General features: G+C 36.4%; 1 protein-coding gene and 1 non-coding gene across 2 annotated transcripts; both read left to right on the top strand.

Annotated features, from left to right (window-relative positions):
* The first annotated feature begins 3,148 nt into the window (after positions 1 to 3,148).
* On the top strand, positions 3,149 to 3,260 carry MIR4393B (microRNA MIR4393b). The gene has a single exon (NR_048737.1). It is a non-coding gene; the product is annotated as a microRNA MIR4393b (primary transcript).
* A 16,941-nt stretch (positions 3,261 to 20,201) lies between these two features.
* Positions 20,202 to 23,089, top strand: LOC100170674 (abscisic acid 8'-hydroxylase). Its single transcript, NM_001250561.2, has 7 exons — positions 20,202 to 20,498; positions 20,588 to 20,903; positions 21,105 to 21,494; positions 21,800 to 21,974; positions 22,086 to 22,192; positions 22,302 to 22,420; positions 22,581 to 23,089. The coding sequence occupies exons 1-7, from the start codon at positions 20,299 to 20,301 to the stop codon at positions 22,675 to 22,677; spliced, it is 1,404 nt and encodes a 467-aa protein (NP_001237490.2). The 5' UTR covers positions 20,202 to 20,298; the 3' UTR covers positions 22,678 to 23,089.
* Positions 23,090 to 24,256: the final 1,167 nt, after the last annotated feature.

The raw sequence follows: 24,256 nt of genomic DNA, 5'->3' as shown, positions 1-24,256 counted from the left end.
ACTTTCTCTTCCTCTCAATTTCGTTTTCCCTTCTTCCTCCCCCAAAACCCTTTCTCTTCCCGCATACACTCAAACTTATTTCAGTAAAATAATGATCTTGGACTTGTCAACCGTTGGATCATCGTGAAATTTGAGCACCATGTTTGAAAATCATTTTCAAACATTCGCACCGTTGGAATTTGTGAAAATACGTCTGTGTTGAGAGAAATGTCCTTCGCATCGTAGCTTTTTCTTTTCCCGCAGATACCCAAAATCTATCCGAGTAAAACTACAATCCTGGACTCTTCAACCGTTGGATCTTTATGAAATTTAGACACCAGATTCGTATCCCACTTTCGAACATTCTCATCGTTGGGATTGGCAACATAATGTTTTTGCAAAGAGAAATTAGTTTCACACTTTGACAGTAAAATGAAGGCTTTAATCTTTTCTCCTTCTCTATAGCGCTTGGAAATCCTAACAGAGCAAACAGAGGAAAAGGTTAAGGAATCTTAGGAAACTGCTAGAGACGCCGCTATCACTACTGGACTACACATGTGAGTCTGCTTAGAGGTAAGGGATGAGTTAGTCATAATTGGGGAGTAGTGAGAACATGTGTAGGGATTCTTAGAGTATCATTTGGAATGAGTTTTTTGGATGTTTCTCCAAATTTTGATTCTATCTTTACAGTTATAACTGTGAATTATACATGTCTGACAGACCAATTGATGTCCCAATGAGAAATTATTGTAAAATTAATGTGTTCTCGTGTTGAGTGTGAACCCTAAAAATTGAGTGTTTTTTTTATTAACATGAATTGTACTCTAAATAATATTCTCTTTAATTGTTTATTTTATACAAATTATTGTCTTTGTTTTGTATTTTCCCACGATGATGATCAACACACACACACACACATATATATATTGTAATAATAAAATAATAAATTAAAGAAAATTGTAAAGTTAATACCTAGTAGTAGTTTCTTTTGATGTAAGAGAAGAGGACCGGAACTATAAGTACTATCGGCGGATTTAGAAACAGGAAGTAAAGGAAGCGTTGAAAAGAATGAGTAACGGTAAGGCGGTGGGGCCAGACAACATACCTATTGAAGTGTGGAAAACTCTTGGAGATAGAGGTCTTGAGTGGCTCACCAAACTCTTTAATGAAATTATGAGGTCAAAACGCATGCCGGAGGAATGGAGGAGAAGCACGTTAGTGCCAATCTATAAGAACAAGGGGGATATACAAAATTGTGCAAATTATAGGGGAATCAAGCTCATGAGTCATACCATGAAATTATGGGAAAGAGTGATCGAACGGAGATTAAGAAAGGAGACTCAAGTTACTGAGAATCAATTTGGTTTCATGCCGGGAAGGTCGACCATGGAAGCGATTTATTTATTACGGCGGGTGATGGAGCAATATCGCATGAACCAACAAGACTTGCACTTGATTTTTATTGACTTGGAGAAAGCGTATGATAGAGTGCCTAGAGAGATTTTGTGGAAAGCTCTAGAGAAGAAAGGGGTTAGGGTTGCATATATTCGAGCTATCCAAGATATGTATGATAGGGTATCGACTAGTGTTAGGACACAGGGTGGAGAGTCAGACGATTTTCCCATCACAATTGGTTTGCATCAAGGGTCAACCCTTAGCCCCTACCTTTTTACCTTAATTCTGGATGTCCTCACGGAACAAATCTAAGAGATAGCGCCGAGATGCATGCTTTTTGCAGATGACATAGTCCTCCTTGGAGAGTCGAGGGAGGAGTTGAATGAGAGGTTGGAAACTTGGAGACGAGCTCTAGAAACACATGGCTTTCGCCTAAGCAGAAGCAAATCGGAGTATATGGAATGTAAGTTCAACAAAAGAAGGAGGGTTTCTAACTCAGAGGTGAAAATAGGAGACCATATTATCCCTCAAGTCACACGGTTTAAATATCTTGGGTCTGTAATACAGGATGATGGAGAAATTGAAGGGGATGTGAATCATCGCATTCAAGCAGGATGGATGAAATGGAGAAAAGCATCGGGGGTGTTATGTGATGCAAAGGTACCGATCAAGCTAAAGGGGAAGTTTTATCGGACTGCGGTAAGACCGGCGATATTGTACGGAACAGAATGTTGGGCAGTCAAGAGCCAACATGAGAATAAAGTAGGTGTAACGGAGATGAGGATGTTGCGGTGGATGTGTGGTAAGACTCGACAGGATAAAATTAGAAACGAAGCTATTAGAGAGAGGGTTGGAGTAGCGCCTATTGTAGAGAAGATGGTGGAAAATAGACTTAGGTGGTTTGGGCATGTAGAGAGAAGACCGGTAGACTCTGTAGTGAGGAGAGTAGACCAGATGGAGAGAAGGCAAACAATTCGAGGCAGAGGAAGACCCAAAAAGACTATAAGAGAGGTTATCAAAAAGGATCTCGAACTTAATGATTTGGATAGAAGTATGGTACTTGATAGAACATTATGGCGGAAGTTGATCCATGTAGCCGACCCCACCTAGTGGGATAAGGCGTTGTTGTTGTTGTTGTTGTTGTAGAAATTCTTTTTGATTGAAAATAATGTAGTTTGATTTAGTATGTGTGTATATATATATGTTTTGTGTGATGCAAATATCATTATTGTGTGATGTGCATATGAGCTATGAGGCGTGATAAATTATTATAATGAGATTATAATATTGTTGTTGAGATTGAACATAAGTGCAAAGTTGCACATATGTTAATTTTTGAGATACACGTAAATATGTGATGGTGGACTGTGACATCATGAGATGTCAAATTGTGTACATGAAATTTGGTTGTGAATAAGTGTGTGGTTAACACTTGATGTGACAATACTTGTGTTGTGAGTTGTGAATTATATAATAACCCGACTCGTGTTTACCTTGGGAAAAGTGTTTATGCCCAGTGTTAAAGGAAAAATGTAGGATTCCTAGTGAGGAACCTCAAGTGTTAAATTGTAGCGCAATGTATTAAAAGTGTTTGAAACACGAGTGTAAGGTTGTGAGTATTGTATAATTCATGAGCATTATTTGCGTGCAAAAAATTATTTTAGGGATTAGACCTGAATCAGGAAGGTGAGACCCTAACGGATTCTTTAGAGTCTAAGCCTTGGGAGTAAAGACACTCGGTTTGTGTGCTCTTTTAAGCCTATGTTGATCGAAATTGACTTCTCTGCTATCCCTTTTCAAGTTGTCCCCATGCTTTCCCTTCAAAACGACATCGTTTTGAAGGGAAAGCACAGGGAAAGCTTGAAAAGGGACAGCAGAGAAGCCAAATCCATGTTGATCCCATATGATTGGAGCATTCTCGTAAAACAGAGTGACACTAACTAGTCACCTTATGATTTTACTTAGTGAGAATGACTTGACATATCCATTGTGTGGTGTGTCTTGTTATGTACTCCTAAGCGCACTAGGGTGATTTTTCATTGACATGATACCTCATTGCATATAGGCTCGAGTCTTAGTATAATTGTTGCATAACGTTTGCTAATTGTTTATTATGAAATTGATGACTATTATTACGTCTTGAACCGAGTGTGTGATTCATGTGTAATATGATTAGTGATTGGAAAATGAATTTTAAATGATAAAGTGATGAAGTGACGTGAGTTGTATTAAGTTGATCTATGTTATAAAATACTTCTATAATTTATTTGGATTACGTCTTTGTTTATTTGTATTTTTTTAGAAATGTGATAACTCACTCCCTGTGTGCTATTTGTGTTTGGATCCTATGATGATCTTGAACCTTGAGTTCGTGGGAGAAGATGACTAGATGGATGACTTTAAAGAACTCATACTAGAGGATGTTGGGACACAATGTTCTGATAAGATGTGACATTGAGGATGAGTTTTTATTTTAATTGCATGATGTTATTTTATTTTACTTTACTTCACTTATTTAACAAAATTTCTTTTGTAAACTTTGACGGTCTTGCTCCGAGCCGAATATGTATTTTTATAAGTTTTATTTGACAATATTAAAGCAAATGTGAGTCTTTTACTCTTTTGAAATACATTTTTATTTCTTTTATTATTAGTACATATTTGTGTAGGGTAGAGGATGTCATATATCATACGATAAACTTTTAACACGAAATATTGTGAGTGGTTAAAACAAATTATTTTAGGTTTGGTTTGGCTGGCATATTTTATGTTATTGAGAACTTTTTAACCGTTTCAATCTCAGCTATAAAATTAATTTTGAATTTCTTCATCATCATCATAATATATTATTGTTATTATTATTATTATCATCATCCATGTTTTTTGAATTTATTGGTAAAACATTAATTTTTTTAATTTCTAATTTATCTATGAATATATTTTTATGATTTATTTTTTATTATTTAAACATGATTTTACCATAACATAATATTTTTGTATTTAATACGGGGACGAGAAGATGGATATATGTTCCAGATGTGTGTGAATACTCTAACACGTATTCTTGTTGATTTTTTTAGGGAAATTTCTTTTTTCCTTTCTGGTTCCCACTAAGATAATCAAGAAATGAAGTATACTAATTGTATATATATTCAAAATCACATTGGAAAAATTTAGAAAGTTTAATTAAACGATGTACCCTTACAAAAGCAGGTTATATTTAAACACTAGCGCGCCTGTACGTGTACCTGCATCTTTAATTGAAATTGATCATATGAGATGGAGAATTAGATATACTTCTAGAAGTTTTTGTTTCCGATGCGATAAGTTATGCATTGTATATTGTCCAAATCTACATGACAAATTGACAAGTTGAATCTTTTTCTAGAGAAATGGGGTAGGTATAGCTACAATTGTACAGAGATCTTTAGGTAGCTTCTTCGATCACCAATACTCCAACTAACAGTAGAAAATGGAGTTGCAGATTTATCGTTCAGTGAAGAAAATGCATCTCTTTTTCGACGATTTGGGGGGCAGGGGGGACGTAGCTAACATGTATTTGCATCTAAAATTATGTGACGATATATAATTATTTATTTATTATTTTCAACTTCTTTCTACTCTGTTATTTAAACTTACACGATATTTTTTTAAAGAAGAAATAGAATAAATTTGAATAAGTAAATATATGATCCTGAACTAACAGTTCTATAGTTCTTAAATATGCCAGATGTAGTAGTAGAATATTCGATGCCACTACTAGTTTTTCATGTAACAAACTTAATTTTCACTTTACAAAAAAAAAAAAAAAAACTTAATTTTGAGAAACATGATCTCATAGACACTAGGACAATATTTTTTTTTATTTTGTTTACTTTCGATCTTCTAAACTGGTTAAAAAAATGTGAAATAAGTTGACGTAAGGAGTTTTTTTTTTTTAATTTTTAAATAATAATGTGAAATAAGTCGACGTAAAGAGTTTTTTTTTTAATTTTTAAATAATAGTTTCAGAATTGGTGTGATCAATAAGGATTTCTTTATCAATTATAATCACAACTTAAAGTAGAAAATATTCTGCATCATTATTCTCAAACACCATTTACAAGAGACAGAGATTTTGAAAAATTATAAAAGAGAGAAAGAATATTATCTCGTGAAGGAGTGATGGAGGTGCATCTCATGAGGCTAGTGTTTAAATGAAAGGCAAGCACACTAATAAAAAACACATATTCAAATAAACGAAAAGGAGAGATATAATGAAGAAACATAGACAGAAGCCATACTTATAAATATGAAGATCGAGGGTATATTAGTCTAATTATCCTTCCCAAGACATCTTTTTCTTATTTAATATTAGGATATTTATCATTAATAATGAAATATTTTTTATTCTAAGTAAGTTTTAATTTATACATCTTAGCTTGTTCAAATTTGAAAAAAAACTATGCTATGCCTGTTTAATTTTTTATATGAAAAATATTTAAATTTTAAAATATTAATCTTCACATGTGAATACTAGCAGATGATGTTCAAATTTAGGAATTAGTTGATTTTGAAGAATTAAAATATTATATATATTATAATTATGCCATTGATGTTGTATCTTTTGTTTGGATTATTAATTAATTTTATACTTAAATGAAGTATAGATAGTAAGTATGGATATGAATATATAGCTATCGAATAGGTGAAAAAGATAGGGATTAAAGTTATTACTCTCATACAAATATATATATTTTTTTTTTCAAATGTGGATACAAAGACATATATTGTATATATGGTAAATTATCCATACTCTATCCCTTTTCTTCTCTAAAGTAGAAAGTGGCATTTGAAAGATTGGTTCCAACTTGTGTAGGCCAAATCAATGCTAAAGTGATATCCATCATTGATGCCATGGACAACATTAAATTTTCGATTCTATTCTAACTTTTTCTTGTTGTGTGAATGAATTTTTCATGTTATATAACGATAAAAAAAATCTTTAAAACTTAATTATCAAATTTTAATTAAAATTTTACAGTTGAAAAAAATAAAATAAAAATTAATTAATTGTATTAAATTAAATTTTAAATATAAATAAAAGTTTCACCAAAAATCTCAAAATTCCTCTCAATCAAATTAATTTGTCCTTGTCTGCTGCAAAAAAAGATGTGAATGAATTTCAGATGTAAAAATTGAGAGAGGTTGAGAGACAGAGAAAAACTAGAGCATGTCGCATGTCAGCAGGGATGGGTTTACATTAAGTAGTGCCGGACAAGTGGGGAAAGAAGGATATCCTAGGAGGGTTGACTATTTATGATACTAATTAATACCCCCAAAATATGAGAAAAGTCAAATGCATTTTAAATTGACTGATGAATTATTCAATGTGGTCTCTTAACTTGAGAATCACTTGTGTCAACCTTTTGAATAAACAATTTTATTAACCATTTAGGATAATATTTAATAAATTAATACATAAAGCTTATTACGGTAAAATTAATATACCGATAATATTAAATTTTTTAAATTAAAATTTCCTATGTTTCAATAACCAGAAAGTCTTAGATTACTTGAGAGATGATGGTAAGGACAATTCATAAGAATACTTCTTTCTTAATCTGTCAATGTGTCTTTTAACAAGATCAAAATCGTGATGAGCTTCTTAAATATATTTGTGGATTTGAGGTTAAAATATCAACGCTAGAAAAAGAACTTAGGTCACTCTTGTTTATTTCGACAACTTAACATTATTAAGGAGTTGAGGAGGATAGTTTATAAGCATATTTCTCCTTCAACCCAATGAGGCGCCTTTGGATGGTGACCCTAATGATGCATGTAGACTTAGTGTCGGAAATGTTAACAAAATTAATTAATAAGAAATTCCTCTTTTGTTAAAGAAAAATATAAATATTGGACTCCTTTGTCATATTTTTTTAATCAAATAATACTTTCTTTTTTATAAAATAATTACTTTTTTTAGTTTTTCATATGTTTGTTTTGTCTTTTCAAAATAATTAGAGACCGATAATATAAAATTAAAATAAAAAGTCACTGTAAATAACATTCATATTATTGATTTGAATTAAACTAAACTTATATTTATTAAACAAATTCTTAGGTTCAAGAACATTCATATCATTGGTTTGAATGAAACTAGATTCACATCTATTAAACAAACTCTCGGGTTCAAACCTTGAATTTGAACTTTGTAAATAAAAAATAACATAATTGAAAATATTTTTTTTTATTAAAGATAACCAATTAAATTTTTAGAAATGAGTTATTAATTAAGCTTTACATATCAATGCCATGACAAAAAAAAAAACTTATAAATTGCTTCATTTAAAAAAAGTAATTTTGATGATGGTAAGAAAATGAAGTAAAAAAAATTATGGTAAGCAAACATTAATAGCTTCTTCTACCGTTTTAAAAGGCAAAAATAATCACTCTAAAAAATTTAAAATTTAATTTTAGTCATTCTTAAATTTTTTTTGCCCACTTTTTATCTCTCTAGTTTTAAAATGTCAATTTTTTTGTCTAAAATGCATCTATATATCACTTCTTCAAACAAAAAATGGCGAATTTAAAATTTAGAAAGAAGAAAAACGAACATTTCAAGAATTAGAAAGACAGGAAACACAAAAATAAAATAAAAACTTATGGACAAAAAAACTTGTACGTACGTACCTGCACGCTGAGATATTTATGGTTGCTAACTTATCGATCTTCCCATGTCACCTCCCGTTATTTCTGAATTGTATGCATGCTTACGTGAGCGATAAGACCACGCCCATCAATTTATATATATATATATATATATATATATATATATATATATATATATATATATATATATATATATATATATATATATATATATATATATATATATATATATATAAAAAATTCGATTCACTCTTTTAAACCTATTATATTTTAAAAGACAAAACAGAACATTATTATAAAAGTTATGTGCTGTAATTACAATGATGAATATTCTGCTCAATTTAGTTTTGATGATTTATGTTAAAACTAAAATTTATCCTACTATCATCCCGATATACCTTATTTAATTATATGTTAGATGATATAACAATAAAAACTACTTATTTAATCATACATAAAAATATACTACCTCCGTCTTGTCTTGTTCTTTTTATAAGAAATAAGTGATAACATATTTTACATTATAAAGTATTTTTTATAAAAGGATGGAGGTAGTGTGACTAAAACTATATATGAAAAAACATTAAAAAAACATATATCCAGATAATATGGTCCTTCAAGCCTGTGTTCTGATTAAACGTGCATATGCTAATCGTGAATATGAATTTGTGGTGTACGTTCTCTTTTGCTCCAAAACTAAAGGAAAGATGCATTGTCTGTTTTCTGAATTCTGAAATTCGTTTTCCAATGCTCTTTTTCTCAATATGTGAGGAAATGTGCATTTGTATATCCATGCACTCTGCACAATTACATACGAGAAATAAAGTAAAGTTGGCATCATCCTTATCCCTTCTACTCCTTAATTTCTCCACTTACGTGGCTTTCATTGTCACACATATAAACATGTATTTAACGAGTCTTGTATATGCCAGCAAGAGTTCAGAGTATAGCTAACCTCGTGTTTCCCACTTGCGAGTGTTCTATGCGTGTGGGAAGGGAAGAGAATGAATTTTTTTTATAAGAAAAATAGTAAAAACAATGAGAAGATGAACTCTAAATTCGTGAATAATTATGAATTATTAGTTAAATTAATTTAATGAATTATATATTAAAATAGGACATCGATATATATTTTTTATCCGTATGATAATTATTATAAGATAATTTCATAAGAGACGAATCCCGATAACATTCAAAATATATTAAAATAGAATTATATTACTTCATTGTCACCCTTACTAGAGTTCACCTGCAATCAACAGATTTTATTGATGGACGTATATATATAGAAGAGATTCTAGGATATATACTAATTTATTCAAAGTCAAACAATCAATGATAAGATCAATCGAAGATGTTCATTCCCATGCTCTTGTGTTTGTTAATATACAGCATCATGTGACGTTCAAGTTATATATATCACCATGCCCGATTAAAAATTCTCCAGTTCACGCATTGAATTCAAATTATTTTGCTTGAACTTTCCAAGTTTTTCAAAAAAGTTAAAGAGTTGACATATTGCGTTAATTTGTAATATTATTGTTGATGTTATCATGCGTGTGATCAGACGCAAAACTACAATTTTGGAATGCCTAATTACTCTTGGTTTGTCATTCTATATATTAATTTGACATTGACACGTAGCGGGTGATCAATTCCACCACATGCATGTATCATGTGCTGCATGCAAACGTGTCAAAAATCCATCTGTAATACATAGGTTTTCAAAATCTATGTGAGGATATGTTATACCTGCTTGACATGATGATTATGTTATAAGTTTTTTATTATAATTTTTAATTGATCAAAATAATAGTCAACGAATCAACAAATAAAAGGTTTTAAGTAGAAAATTTAGAGCTTAATATATTTTTTGGTGTTGAGATCTTAATTTATTAGGAAAAAAACAAACATTCGTAATTTCAAATAATTTTTTAACAATAACTCAGCAAAATGGCATATAATAAAAATGTTACATCTTAGTTTAATCTAAAAAGGGAGGTGTTGAAATAGGAAAGTTTAATTAGTTTTTGTAATCAATAGTTTTGAAAAATCTGTCATTGATTTATAACTACGACAGCTTCACATCACTCCTCGTATTTATTTAACACAACTAAGTCAAAATTGTTTAATGGAACACATGAGCATGGTTTAGTGGATTAAATAAAATTTTATTTTCTTTAAATGTTGCAGAGCCAAAGTTCTAAATTGCTTTTGATATTAAATTAATAACCCAATAAGGCCTTGATAGTTTGACTTTGAAAATTGCTATTCTACACTGCCCTCTTTCAACAACCTGAGTACGAATGTGTGTATATGTAGTTATTATATATTTTGTAATTATCAAAATTTGGAACTGACACATGTCAGGATGGATGTGGTCGAAGTGGATTCCTGAACTTTACATGTTGACTTTGAAAAAAGCCTTTATCAAGAGGACATGAAGGGAAACTTGCAAAATAAAAGACTCCGACGTTTAAGTAAGTATATAAGTTAGGAGAATAAGAGAGAGTATGAAAACACGAGCATGCAAGCAGGTGTGCATGTGTGTTCGGGATGTGTTGAGAGTTCGATGGAACCTGATATTTATAGGAGTGGGATGGAACTGTGAGTCCTTATTTATAAGAAGGTGGAAAATCTCAAGGTCCAGTTGAAGGAGTTAGAGTCCATGATGGAGGAGTCTGAGCAGTGGGCCTCTAGGAAAAGGAAGGCCAACAAGGAGCTTGAGGAGGAGTTGCTCGTTTACAAGCAGGAAGCCATGGAGCACCATGAAAAGTGTTTCAACAAGGCCATTAGGCAGGTTGGGTTCTTCGTCAAAGAACTTGAATGGGGTTTTTTGACCCATTCAAGGATGTGAAGGACGATGTTCTACTTGACGAGCAAGAAATTACTGCGGAGGAAGAGGCTGCTAGTGAAGAGGAGTTGGGCTTTGAGGAGAAAGGCGATAATGCCACTGTTTAGGTTGCCTTTTGTTTATTTTCCTCTTTTCTTTATTGTTTGAATTTGGTTGTGTGGGCCTTGTAATTATGACAATTTTTCTTCAATGCATAAGCTTTCCTTCGATGAGGAATTTTGTACTGTGTATCTATGTCTTGTTTCTATGCCTTTGTCTATGCAACGCTCCACACTTGTGGTAGTATAAATAGGTTGTCGTGATGATAAGTGTGTAATCTTTGACGGCTTAGGAAGCAAGACCTTGTTGATGTAAAGGTAGGTAGGACCGTGGTGGTCTTGTAAAAAGTAGATGATATGAAGTCATCCCAAGTTTAATTTCAACCTGGTTAAAGGTCTTGTCACCCCTCTGGTGGCGTTTCTTTCTACTTTGCGGAACTTCTCCCCTGATGCTTGTGAGGAGTATGTTTGACTTGCCCCTCGTTGAAGGTCTTGCCAACCAATTTGGGGGTAGGTCGCTTGATCTATGGATTTTCTCCTCTAATGGTTATGAGGAGTAAGTATGACTTCTACCTGATTGAAGGTCTTGCCAAATAGTCTGGTCATAGTTCATTTTGTTGAACTTGGACCTTTGACGGTGGTCGTCATAGTTGCTGTGAGTGAGCAGACCAAGGGGATGCCTTGGGTTTTCTAGGAGTGCGTACCAAGGGCAGACCTTGGGTTTTTGTTGTTCATGCAAACTTGTATTCCTACATAGGTAAAAATTAGGAATAAAAAAGATCATCAAGGGCGATCCTTGCGTACCTTGAGTTCCTATGGAGATGAAACTTAGCAACAGAAAGGGCTCACTAAGGGTGAACCTTTGGTTTATCGAGCCTTGAGGGGGACGTGTTTGCCCTGGATTTTGACAAGCCTGTATAGCTATGTCAAGGTTTACCAAGGATAGGCCTTGGATTTTGTGAACTGTGAGGCCCACCAAATGCAGAGCTTGGGTTTGACGAGCCTTGTGTGTGGAGCGTGTGTGTCGTGATCTTGCATACATGTTGTTCGGGGAGTCGTACTGGAGTCATAGTGTCGTGCTCTTGCATACGTGTCACTCATGGAGTGACACATACTAGAGACATGGTGGTGTGCTCTTGCATACGTGTCACTCGCTGTAGGTGGCACGTACTAGAGACTTAATGGTGTGTTTTTGCATACATGTTACTCGTTGTAGGTGACACGTACTGGAGATGTAATGACGTGTTGTTGCATACATGTGTTATAGGTGACACGTACTAGAGATGTAATGGTGTGTTCTTGCATACATGTCACTCGTTATGGGTGACACATACTGGAGACATGATGAAGTGCTCTTGCATACATGTCATTTGCTGTGGGTGACACATACTAGAGATGTCATGCTAGAACGAGGGCTCACCAAGGGGGTTCCTTGGGTTTTAAGAGCCTTGGAGCTATGACTATGGATGTTCTTGTCTTGAAAAGGAAGGGGTGTAGAATTTATACTCAATTTATTTGATTGAGTACAAATTCCCTTTGTTATCCCAAATGTGCCTTGTTAAAACCTCTAAAGCCAAAACACAAATTCTTCTATTTTTGGGAAAAAATACTTGAGTAGGAAAAATAGTACAACATTTGGGTTTGCATTAGGTCAACTAAAGTAGAACTTTAGGTGGGTGGCATTCCATGTTCTTGGAATTACTTTGTCATCCAGTTCTTATAGTTTGTATGCTTCGTTGTCTAGGCTTGTTGTGACCATGAATAGGCTTTCCCAATTGAGACCAAGCTTTCCCACTTGGGGATCTTTTCTGGCTTCACCTCAGACTCGCCATACGAGGTCACCAGGTTGAAAGGCTTATGGTTGAACCTTTGTATTGTATCTTCTTGCTGCTCAGAGATTGGTGGTTTTTTCCCTTACCCTTGCGATGTCTTGGACTTCGTCTGTTGTTTCGAGTTTTGCCCTCATATTTTCTTCATTCTATTATTGCTCAAATAGTAGTCTCCTTGTCGATGGTTCCCTGACTTCAACGGGGATCATGGCATTTGTGCCATATGTAAGTCAGTAAGAAATCTTGTTGGTTGCTATATGGGGTGAACAGTGGTAAGCCTAGAGTATACTGGGGATTTCCTCTTTCCATAGACCCTTATACTTTTCGAGTCAAGTACGCAAGGCCCTAAGGATGACTCTGTTAGCTGCCTCTGCCTGACCGTCGGTCTGAGGATGTTCGATAGAGGTGACTAGGTACTTGATGCCTAGCCTTGTCAGGAAGTCTTCGTAAGTCTGAGCTTTGAATTGAGTATCATTGTCAATGACAATGGTGTATGAGAGTTCATACTTGCATATGAGGTGTTTCCATGTGAGTTTCTCCACTTCACTAGTCGTAATTTCCCATAGTGGTCTTGCTTATATCCATATGGTGAAGTAGTCGATGGCGACTAGTGAGTATTTGACTGCTCCTAAGGCCTTTGGCAGTGGTCCCAATATGTTCATTCCCCACATGGCGAAAGGCCAAGGGTAGCTTAGACTGTGGAGATTGTTAGGAGGGATGCATGGAATGTCTGCAAACTCTTGACATCGTTTGCATCTCTTTGTGAAGTCAAGGGCGTCTGCCCTGAGTGCTGGCCAGTAGTAGCTAGCACGCACCACCTTTGTTACAAGGAAGCGTCCTCTTGTATGGAGACCGCAAATTCCTTCACGGAGTTTTCTCATGACATAATCTGTCTGTTGGTTGTTTAAGCATTTGAGTAGGGGTGTTGTCAACCTTCTTTTGAATAGTTCGCGATCAAGGATGACGTCGTAGTTGGCCTTCTGTTTCAGGCATCAGGCTTCATTCTCATTTGACGGCAATACCTCCTGGATTAGGCAATTCCTGTAGGGGGGTCATCCAATCCGGTTCCTCTTTTTCTCCATCCATAACTTCTTTAGTGTCTATGGTGGGAGTTTGGAGTGTTTCCTGGATGATAGTCTTGAGGTGTCCAGCTTTTTAGTGCTAGCTAACTTGGATAGCAGGTCTGCTCTGGTGTTTCTCTCCCTCGATATGTAGTACATTTCGAAATTGTCAATGAGAGCTTTGGCAATGCGATAATGCTTGAGCAACATTGTCTCCTTGGTCTTTTATCTATTGGCAATCTGTCCCTAGACAAGCTACGAGTCTGTGTAGCATCGTAGCTTCTTGGCCTCGACTCTTGTTGCTAGTTTCAGATCTGAAATGAGTGACTCGTACTCTGCCTGGTTTTCTAAGGCTTTGAAGTTAAGTTTAAGGGTTTTATCTAAAGTGACCTTGTCAGGGCCTTCGAGGATGATTCCTACCCTGCTTCCCTTTATGTTGGACGCATCGTCCACATAGAGGTTCCACCAGTTTGGGTTGGTTTTATCATTTTCGACAAATTCTGCCAGAAAGTCAGCCATGAATTATGTCTCCATGGGGTCGCGTGGTTCGTAGTGAAGGTCGATTTTTGAAAGTTTGATGGACCATGTTATCATTCGTCTTGACTACCACTTGATGACTCTGGAAGTATGGCCTAAGGCGTCGAGCCGAGGTAATGAGTGCTAGCGTCACCTTTTCTATCATTTGATAGTGCTTCTCAGCGTCATGAAGTATCCGACTAGTGAAATAGATAGGTAGTTGGTGCTTCCCTTTCTCTTGTATGAGGGCTGAGCTAACGACTTCATCAGCTACTGAAAGATATAGGAGTAGGGGTACTCCTGGCCTAGGCCGACTCAGGATCCGTAGTGTAGCAATGGTCTTCTTGAAGGCTAAGAAGTCTTGTTCACATGTTTCGTCCAGAAGAAAGGCTAATTTTTCTTGAGGAGTTTGTAGAATGGTTTCACATTTTCAACGAGCTTGGGGAGGAACCTGGACATGGATGCTAGTCTTCCATTCAGTTTTTGTACTTCTTAGAAAATAGTCAAATTGCAGATCGCCAAAATAGCAGTGCATTTATTAGGATCGGCTTCTATGCCCCGATGCGTGATCATAAAGCCCAAGAACTTACCTCCGTCGACCCTGAAAGTACATTTTCCTAGTTGAGGCACATGTCGTATTTGCAGAGCTCTTCGAAGACCTCTTCTAAGTCTGCCATGTGTTAGGCTATGCTCTGAGACTTGAGGACCATGTCGTCAACATAGACCTCGATGTTGCATTCGATCTGTAGTTTGAAGATCCGATCCATCAATCTCTAGTATGTAGTGCCTGCATTTTTTAGGCCAAAGGGCATGATCCTGGAACAAAAGTTGGCATCTTCGATGATAAATGTTGTTTTCTCCTTGTCTGGGGTGTGTATTCTGATCTGGTTGTATCGGGAGTAAGCATCCAAAAAGCTTAGCACCAGGAACTCGAACGCTCCATCGACTAGCCTGTCAATGTTGGATAGAGGGTATTCATCATTGGGGCACGCACTGCTCATATCAGTATAGTTTGTGCACTTCTTCTCTGATAAATTTGCGTCGTTCTTCTCCCATCTTCCTTTTCTTCTGTGATACCGGTTTGGCCTGAGACAGATGGCGAGCTTATGACAAATGATGCTAGGATGGATTCCCGGTATGTCAGATGGCTGCTAGGCGAACAAGTTTGTGTTTCTATGTAGGACATCAACGATGCGCCTATGCTTATGGCTAGTGAGCTCCCTACTGAGCTGCGTACACATCCCGGGTTTGGGTTCGAGCTGTAGCTTGACGAGCTCTTTGATGGGCTTTGGGCCTCTATTAGAAGTGTCATCGCACGGATCTATATCGAATTCATTGTCCAGGCTTGGTTGGTAGATGGTTATGGCTCGGATTGGAGACCCTTCGTCCATGCTCATAACCTGAGTACCTTCAGCCGTTGTGGGGTGAGGCTTGGCAGACTCCCTAGTGGGAGGATATGGTGTTACCTTCAAGCTCTATGCATAGCACTATCGTGTTTGCTTTTGATTTGCCTTGACAGTGACGATCTCTCCTGTCACGGTGGGAAACTTGATCTTAAGATGAGGAGTCAAGACGATGGCTCTAAGCTCTTTGAGTGTTTTCCTGCTAATCAAAGCTAAATATGATGTATCTCTATTAACAAGTAAATACCTAACTGTTAAGCTCTTAGAGAGATGTCCTTGACCGAAAGTGGTCTTGAGGTGGACGTAGCCTCTAGTCTCAACTCATTCTTCTGTGAAGCCAATGAGTGAATCAGTATGAGGCTGGATGGTGTTTGAGGAGACTTCGAGTCTCTGGAATGTTTTCCAATATAGGATGTCAGGGGATCTACCCTAGTCGATGAGGACCTTGGACACCATGAAGTTTGCGATGATGATGGAGACAACCATGGGGTCGTCTTGGTTGATGAGGTTGATACCCTTGAAGTCCCTATTTGTGAAAGTGATAGGAGGGAGATTTTGTTGTGATAGTGCGTTGACAAAATTGATGTCGATGTCCCGAATGGCGTGAAGATGGTGTTTTTGGGATTAACTGGACTGTCCTCCATAGGAAAATCCACCCACAATGGTGTTGATCACACCTCTGATTTGTTGGGCGAGTTCCTATTCTTGTGGAGGTTGTCGATCGCATCGCTACTACTGGTATCTCTATCTACCTTGATCTTTCCCTTTATCTCTTCTTCTATCTCTTTCGTGGTTCCTATACTGCTCCTCTTGGTGTCCTATGAGTCTTGCTCCTGCTTGGTGGTTATCCGGTCTTTTGATAAATTGGGCTAAGTACCCAGCCTATATAAGCTCTTATATCTTGTCCTTTAGGGCCCAACAGTCTTTCGTTATTATGACCAACACCGTGATGATACCTGCAGTATTTGGTCGTCTAACCCCAGCCTGAGAAGTTTCGTCGCGGGTAACCTAATAGGTACCTCCAAATTAAAAGCTTCCTCCATAATTGTAGTGCGATTGGTGTGTAACGCTCATACCTGGGCCCTTTTGGGAGAGGCTAACACTTGTCTGACTTATGCCTTTTTTCCGACTTTGTAAGTTGATCTTGGTGCTTCCTTCTCGCTTATCGCTTTTTTATCTGGCTTGTTTGACTTCGTTCCTGAATCTGGACATTTCTTCCATCTAGATGTAGCCATTGGCTTGTTTGTGCAACTCATCCATGTTACCAAGGGTTTTTTTGCACAGACTGTTCGCGAACTTGTCGGGCCATAGGGCGAGGAGCATGGAATGCAATGCTACCTCTGGGTTAAGATTTCGGATTTGGATAATGGTGTGCCCAATTTGTCCATGAATTTTTTGAGAGTCTCGTCGTCTACTTGTTGTAGACTGGCCAAGGTGGCCGAGGTCATGCGGTGAGATCTGCTAGTTGTGTATTGCACACTAAAGTGTTCGATGAGGGTGTCGAAGTTGTCTATGGATTTTGGTGGGAGTCCACCACACCAAGTCAATGTCGCCCCTTTGAGGGATGTTGGGAAGACACGACATAGAATCACATCGTCATTGGTATATAGATTCGCCTGGGTCAAGAAGGCATCTAGATGCTCATCTGGATCGGTGGTCCCATCATACCGCTCCAAGTTGAGTGGTTTCCAACCTAAGGGTATGTCAACTTCCATGATCTGGTTGACGAAGGGATGTCGACGAGTAGTCCGCCCTGTTGGACAGTGCATGTGAGAGAAATTTAAGCTATCTAGAGTGTCGACTATGCATTGGGGGTGTGATTCCCCTTGGGTTCGCTCAAGCAATGTGTGAGCGGAGTGCCCGCCACCCTGAGGATGTCTAACATGAGCCTCTAGCTGATCATAGTCATCCTTTAGCTTTCTCAACTCCTCCCCATGGTGTCGCTCCATCTCTGCAATGTGGTTTTGGAGTTGATGAAGAGTATCTATGTTTGTCATGATTGCTGGAGGAGGGGGATTTGAGCCTTTAAAAGGGGTTTCGCGTCTAAGGCCAGACCACATGATGACCATGGGTGAAAAAAGAAAGAAAGGCCTTAGGGTATGTTTTACCGCGGCCCCAAGGTGGGCGCCAAATGTACTTACCAAAATCCAGAGCTAGCACACATCAGGGTGGACATGGCCGAAGTGGGCTCCTAGACTTCGCACGTCGGCTTTGAGAAGGGCCTTTGTCAAAAGGACAAGAGGGGGGACCTACAAAATAAAGGACTCAAGCGCTCAAGTAAGTGTATGAGTTAGAAGAATAAGAGAGAGTATGAAAACACGAGTATGCAAGTAAGTGTGCATGTGTGTTCGAGATGTGTTGAGGGTTCGATGGAACCTGATATTTATAGGAATAGAATGGAGTTACGGGTCCTTATTTGTAAGGGATGTTATAGCATTTGCAGATAATTATCGGCTTGTAGATAATAGCCGGTAGCTTATAAATAATGTTAGAAATAATACATAGCTTAACGATAAAAACTAGTAGATAATTGTACCTTATAAATAATGTGTGATCTTGTAGATAATTGAATACCTGCTAAAAGATAAAGAGATAACAATATATTCAAATATTAAAAGGTTAGAGATAACATGTCAATTAGAGATGGATAGGTTTTATGATTTGTTTGTTTTAATAAATTTTTTAGAAGTTATGTTCTTTCTAACTTTTAAAGCGTTAAATAAAATTATATGAATTAATGCATATATCAATAGAAAAAAAAATAGTTGTTGGGTTTGTCTCTATTAATCAATTAATGCAGATGTTGTCTAACAGAAATTGAAATATTAATAATATGTTATACTAATAGATAATTTTGTAGGAATTTTTTTTGAAGGAATAATTTTTTGGGAATAAGAAAATTAGAAATTGGCATTTATTATCAGCATATTATATTATTAGTAGAATATATTATTATTTTCATTCCTTGTTTGCAACGAGACATTAGTTTCTTGCATTGTAATTGACTTGAAGGAAGTGATTAATTAATGGACATTGCTAAAATAAATTTATTTACTGTTTAACAATGCCACGCTAATATATATTCAACTTTAGAAATGCAACCCCACAAGAAGAACCCCCCCCCCCCCCCCCCCCCCCTAGAAATGCAATACAAAACTTTATAAAATATCTCACGTAACAATTTAATCATTTATGATAATTATATTATGAGAATAAATGATCAAGTGATCGTCTAATAATCCTTATTAATCTCGTTCCTCGTATGAAAAAAAGTTAAAGTTTTAAACAATGTGAGAGAGTCTATGTATTGTCTTCAAAATCAACAATGACAGAAACAGTAAAAATAAAAGGAACAAATGATTTACAAAAAGAAAAATAGAAATTTATGATTTGGGGACCATTAGAGTTGAAGACTTTTTTTTCTCTATTTCCTCCATTTTGAATGCATGGATGAGTTAGTTTAAGGTGGGGGGGCAGCCTCATTAATGTAAAGGCTCAACTTACACCATCAAACCTACTCAACACATAGTTGAAATGTCCAAACAATACATTTCCAATAGCCAGAAAATTCTATATCTTTTGTCTGAATTCGTCACCAACTGTTCATCTTGACCCAAACCTCAGACTAATTATAACACCGAATTGGATCTTGCTGTTTGTGTCCGAAAATGAGTAGCTACTTCTACTTTCGTGTCAACTAGAGAGGTTAGGCATAAAGTGGAGTGATGGAAGGTTAAAAGAAAACAAGTAAAATGAAAAATGAAACAACAAAGTATTATATTTTGATAGAAAATCACACTCCTTAAACATGTTATCAGAAATTTGATCAACTTTATGTATGAAAAACAGTAGTTAAAAAAATTACCTCCTTAAATGAATCTTTATATTTCAGGAAATTAATCTTTAACTATTACACCTTGAACAATCAAAAAAAGAAAATTGGGCAGGATCAAGAGTTGTCCAACATAATTGCATTAAAAACATAAAGAAATTAACAGAATCCACTTGAACGGAAATGGGAGTAACACAAGAAAAAAGGTTCTTTACTTCACTTTTGGCTTTTGTCATGCCTTAGGGTCGCTTGTGTGGTTATATCTATCTCTCTGTGATTAATTAATTAACCAAATTAAGGACCCCTTTTTATTATCTTTCTCTTGAACAGCCTCAGTCTCCTCTCCCTACAGAAACACCTATCCATCATACATGCACGGTCAACTAAACTCCAACTCTTATGTGTATCCGTATACACTCTTGTGACACGTGCTCTCTCTCTCTCTCTCTCTCTCTCTCTTATTGACAGAATTAAATTAGACTAAAAACTTGAATGAGCTGGAGGGAGATTCCGTGTGTGGAAATCGAGCTGTAATTGAAAGCCTCCCTTTCTTTTTCCCTCCTTCCCACCCTCTTCCTGCTTTATTTGCTTCCACTCTAGTAATTTAAGAGCCTATAAATACCTCAAATGTTCAACTTCTTTTGTCACACACCCTCTTCTTCTTCTTATTCTTTCTTTTTCTCCTTCTAATTCTTTGTTACCCTTCACCTATTACAAGCCACTCACACTAACACAAAAACATGGAACTAAGCACCATGTTTTGCTTGTGTGCTTCGTTTCTCTTCATTGTTCTCTTCAGGGCACTCATCAAACCTTATTATGTCTCCAAACGCCGTGACTTGCCACTCCCACCTGGCTCCATGGGTTGGCCTTACATAGGAGAAACCTTTCAAATGTATTCTCAAGATCCAAATGTCTTCTTTGCCTCAAAAATAAAAAGGTTCAATTCTTTCACTTTCTTCAACGACTTCATGATGGACAAACAAACAAATTTCACTTACACACATCATTTTTTTTTTTGTTATCTAGGTTTGGCTCTATGTTCAAGTCCCACATTCTAGGTTGTCCCTGCGTGATGATTTCCAGCCCCGAGGCTGCAAAGTTTGTGCTCAACAAAGCTCAACTCTTCAAGCCAACATTCCCAGCAAGCAAAGAGAGGATGTTGGGAAAACAAGCTATCTTCTTTCACCAAGGAGAGTACCATGCTAACTTGAGAAGGCTTGTTCTTCGCACCTTCATGCCCGAAGCCATAAAAAACATCGTACCTGACATTGAATCCATTGCCCAAGATTGCTTAAAGTCTTGGGAAGGCCGTCTGATCACCACTTTCCTTGAAATGAAAACGGTGAGCCCTCCAAAACAGAGCACAAAACAGAGCAAAACAGAGCAAAACAGAGCTCCTCTGCTTTCCTCTGTTCATTCTCCTTCAAAAACATAAACAATACCAATAATAAAAAAATTACCCATTTCTAATTCCTCGTTGGTTTTTTAAGAAAATAAAAAAAAATGGGGTTTTTACGGTTTGCGATTTTGGGGTCTCCTGCAGTTCACCTTCAACGTTGCTCTGCTTTCAATTTTCGGGAAAGAAGAGATTCTGTACAGAGATGCTCTGAAACGGTGCTACTACACTCTGGAGCAAGGGTACAACTCAATGCCCATAAACGTTCCAGGGACACTGTTCCACAAGGCGATGAAGGCAAGGAAGGAACTTGCACAAATCGTGGCCCAAATAATCTCGAGCAGAAGGCAGAGGAAGCAGGATTTTCACAAGGACCTTTTGGGTTCATTCATGGATGAGAAATCAGGGCTCACCGATGAGCAGATAGCGGATAATGTAATTGGCGTCATATTCGCAGCTCGTGACACCACCGCCAGTGTGCTGACGTGGATCGTCAAGTACCTTGGTGAAAACCCCAGTGTCCTAGAAGCTGTTACTGTAAGTGTCTTCTGGGTCCTACCACCACCACCACCCTTGTTTTTTTCTTTGTCAATTTTTGAGGCCATAAAGATAGTAAAAAAGTAGTTCAAAAATAATTCTTTGGACGCCTTAAAACTGAAAGCAAGTATAGACGTGATAGGTAATATGACCGAAAAAAAAAAAGACAAATAGAAAGAAATGAAAAGTGTCAATTGGGTGTATGCATTGTTCATACTTCATACATGCATATATCATTCTTCAAAGTTGTTTGGACCCTTAGCCTTGCCTTACACTTTCTTCTTTTTAATTTTTGGACTTCACAGGAGGAACAAGAGTGCATATTGAAGAGCAAGGAAGAAAGTGGAGAAGATAAGGGTCTAAATTGGGAAGATGCAAAAAAGATGCCAATAACTTCAAGGGTCATTCAGGAGACTCTAAGAGTTGCTTCAATTTTGTCTTTTACTTTCAGAGAAGCAGTAGAGGATGTTGAATACCAAGGTCAATTACCAAATCTGATATGATACCTTATTTTTAATTTTTAACACAAGGTCTCCTTTCCTTTTCTCACTTAAGCTCACAGATTCTATGTTGGTTATTGTTCTTCTTTAGGGTATCTTATTCCAAAAGGGTGGAAAGTGCTACCTCTATTTAGGAACATACACCACAGTCCAGACAACTTCAAGGAGCCAGAAAAATTTGATCCCTCAAGATTTGAGGTAATTATTGTGCTGAAACCATGTTTTACCTACCAACCTCAGTTTTGTTGCTATTCATGTGTGATACCAAGTCCAAGACCTTGACAGATTCTGTTTAATTATTTGCCAGGCTGCTCCAAAGCCCAACACTTTTATGCCATTTGGCAGTGGGATCCACATGTGTCCAGGGAATGAATTAGCCAAGTTGGAGATTTTGGTCCTCCTACATCATCTGACCACAAAGTACAGGTTGGTAAACCTTAATCATCAGTAACAACAGTGTCTCTCATTGCAACAACCCTTTTTTAGCCATAGGCTTTGAATAGAGACATTTTCCAAATTAGGGGGTTTAGAATGTTGTTTCTAACGTAGTGTTGCTTCTTTTCTTTTTTCTTTTTTTCTGGTGCAGGTGGTCTGTTGTGGGTGCAAAGAATGGGATTCAATATGGCCCTTTTGCTCTTCCCCAAAACGGCTTACCCATCACATTATTTCCCAAGAGCAAGTAGATAATCAATCACACATCCAATACAACCCTGGCTTCATAGTAGCTTTCTAAATATGGAAAGAATTGCTTCATAGCTCTCAAAATTGGTTTCCACAGATAATGATAAAGACACAGACCATATTGCAATTGGATAACCAAACAAAGGGAGATCAACTTTTCCCTTCTTTTTTGTCCAAGAGAAACCTAAAGGGGTAATCTTGACAAATAGCATACAAACAGGAATGTCAAGTGTATATAGAGGAGGTTTCACAGCCTGAGCAGATAGTATTAAGTTCTTTTCATTTTCTTATTTTTTTTATCTTTCAAATATGAGGAAAAGTCCTCATAAGATTGTATTGATGCATTCAACTAATTAGTTCTGTATCCATAAGAATGCCGCAAGGCCAAAATAAAGTGAAACATTGGTTCTGGGATGAGTTTCAAATGCCACAAAACTTTCAGGCAAATCTTAGGTAATATACTTTATAATCTTTAATAATAATAATAATAATAATAATAATTGGGAGAAAAGAACAGAGGAAAATTGAAAAAATGAAAGGTGTGGGAATGCCAATGAATCACGGCACCACAAAATGAAAAAATAAAATAAAATAAAATACGTGCGTCCCATCTTGCAAACATGCATTCAATTATTCAAATCTTGAATAACACGGATTTCTTGTACCTCATTTCAATCAAAGTCAAGTCCCCTAAGATCCGAACACATGTCGTTTTAATCATATAAGCATTATCCAGCAGGTACTCTCCTACGTAAGCCTTCTACCAATTAATTTCCTTTTTTCTCTCATAAAAGTCAAAACCATCTATTTTTCTCAGGTTGATTCGAGCAACCAGAGTAAGCTTGGTTTTGTTAAACTCTCGAATCAAGTAGTCGTTGCAGCATTTTGTGACATACTTCTAAGTACTACTAAATAGTATATATCCTTATAGAAATATACTTGGAATAAATACACAACGAGAAAAATTGTAGAAATGTGTGTTTTATTGTAGTATTGTAGAACAAATCCTACTTTGCTTCTGATTCTGATTTTGGTATTTAACGGTTACGTCGGTGCTACCATCCATCAATATCCACGTATAAAACATTGCAGTTCCTAATTTTGTCTATGTTTGTAACAAGACAAACAGCCCTTTACTATGGCTTCAGAATTTATGCAGTTAGTGTTTCCAAAGGTGCTCATGAGTCACGAGCATGTCATAGTTATGTAACTATCTAATTCCACACTAGCTGTTCTTGGTGAAGAAATTATCTAAATGTTGGGAAGCTAATTCGAGTTAATTCATATGCTGTTTCCAACCATAACTTTCGTGGCAATATCTATTGATTTAGTTATATTATATGGGTTTGATATTTGATGTTGAGAAAATAAAATGGTAGGGTATGTGGGCCTTGAACTTACACCGCTTAGCTGTTGATGTGGTTTCAAAGTTTCTGTACTCAAACCACGGCACTAACTACAATCAAAGTCATATTGGTTCGACTAAAATTAGATTTAATTTTTTTTAGGCAGGCTTAATTTTGTTAAATAGTAAAATTTTAAATTGAATCTTGTAGATATAAAATATACATTTAGAGAGGA

Source organism: Glycine max, chromosome 1, assembly GCF_000004515.6.
Source record: "Glycine max cultivar Williams 82 chromosome 1, Glycine_max_v4.0, whole genome shotgun sequence".
NCBI lineage: Eukaryota > Viridiplantae > Streptophyta > Magnoliopsida > Fabales > Fabaceae > Glycine > Glycine max.
Note: the sequence above shows the minus strand (reverse complement) of the source record. Positions and strands in the feature narration are given on the sequence as shown.

What these genes read in the sequence shown, in the direction of transcription:
- LOC100170674 (NM_001250561.2), top strand. Translation starts at nt 20,299, where the DNA reads ATGGAACTAAGCACCATGTTTTGCTTGTGTGCTTCGTTTCTCTTCATT. An exon ending in CTTTCCTTGAAATGAAAACG is followed by an intron (nt 20,904 to 21,104) that starts GTGAGCCCTCCA and finishes GGTCTCCTGCAG; the next exon opens with TTCACCTTCAACGTTGCTCT. An exon ending in AGAGGATGTTGAATACCAAG is followed by an intron (nt 21,975 to 22,085) that starts GTCAATTACCAA and finishes GTTCTTCTTTAG; the next exon opens with GGTATCTTATTCCAAAAGGG.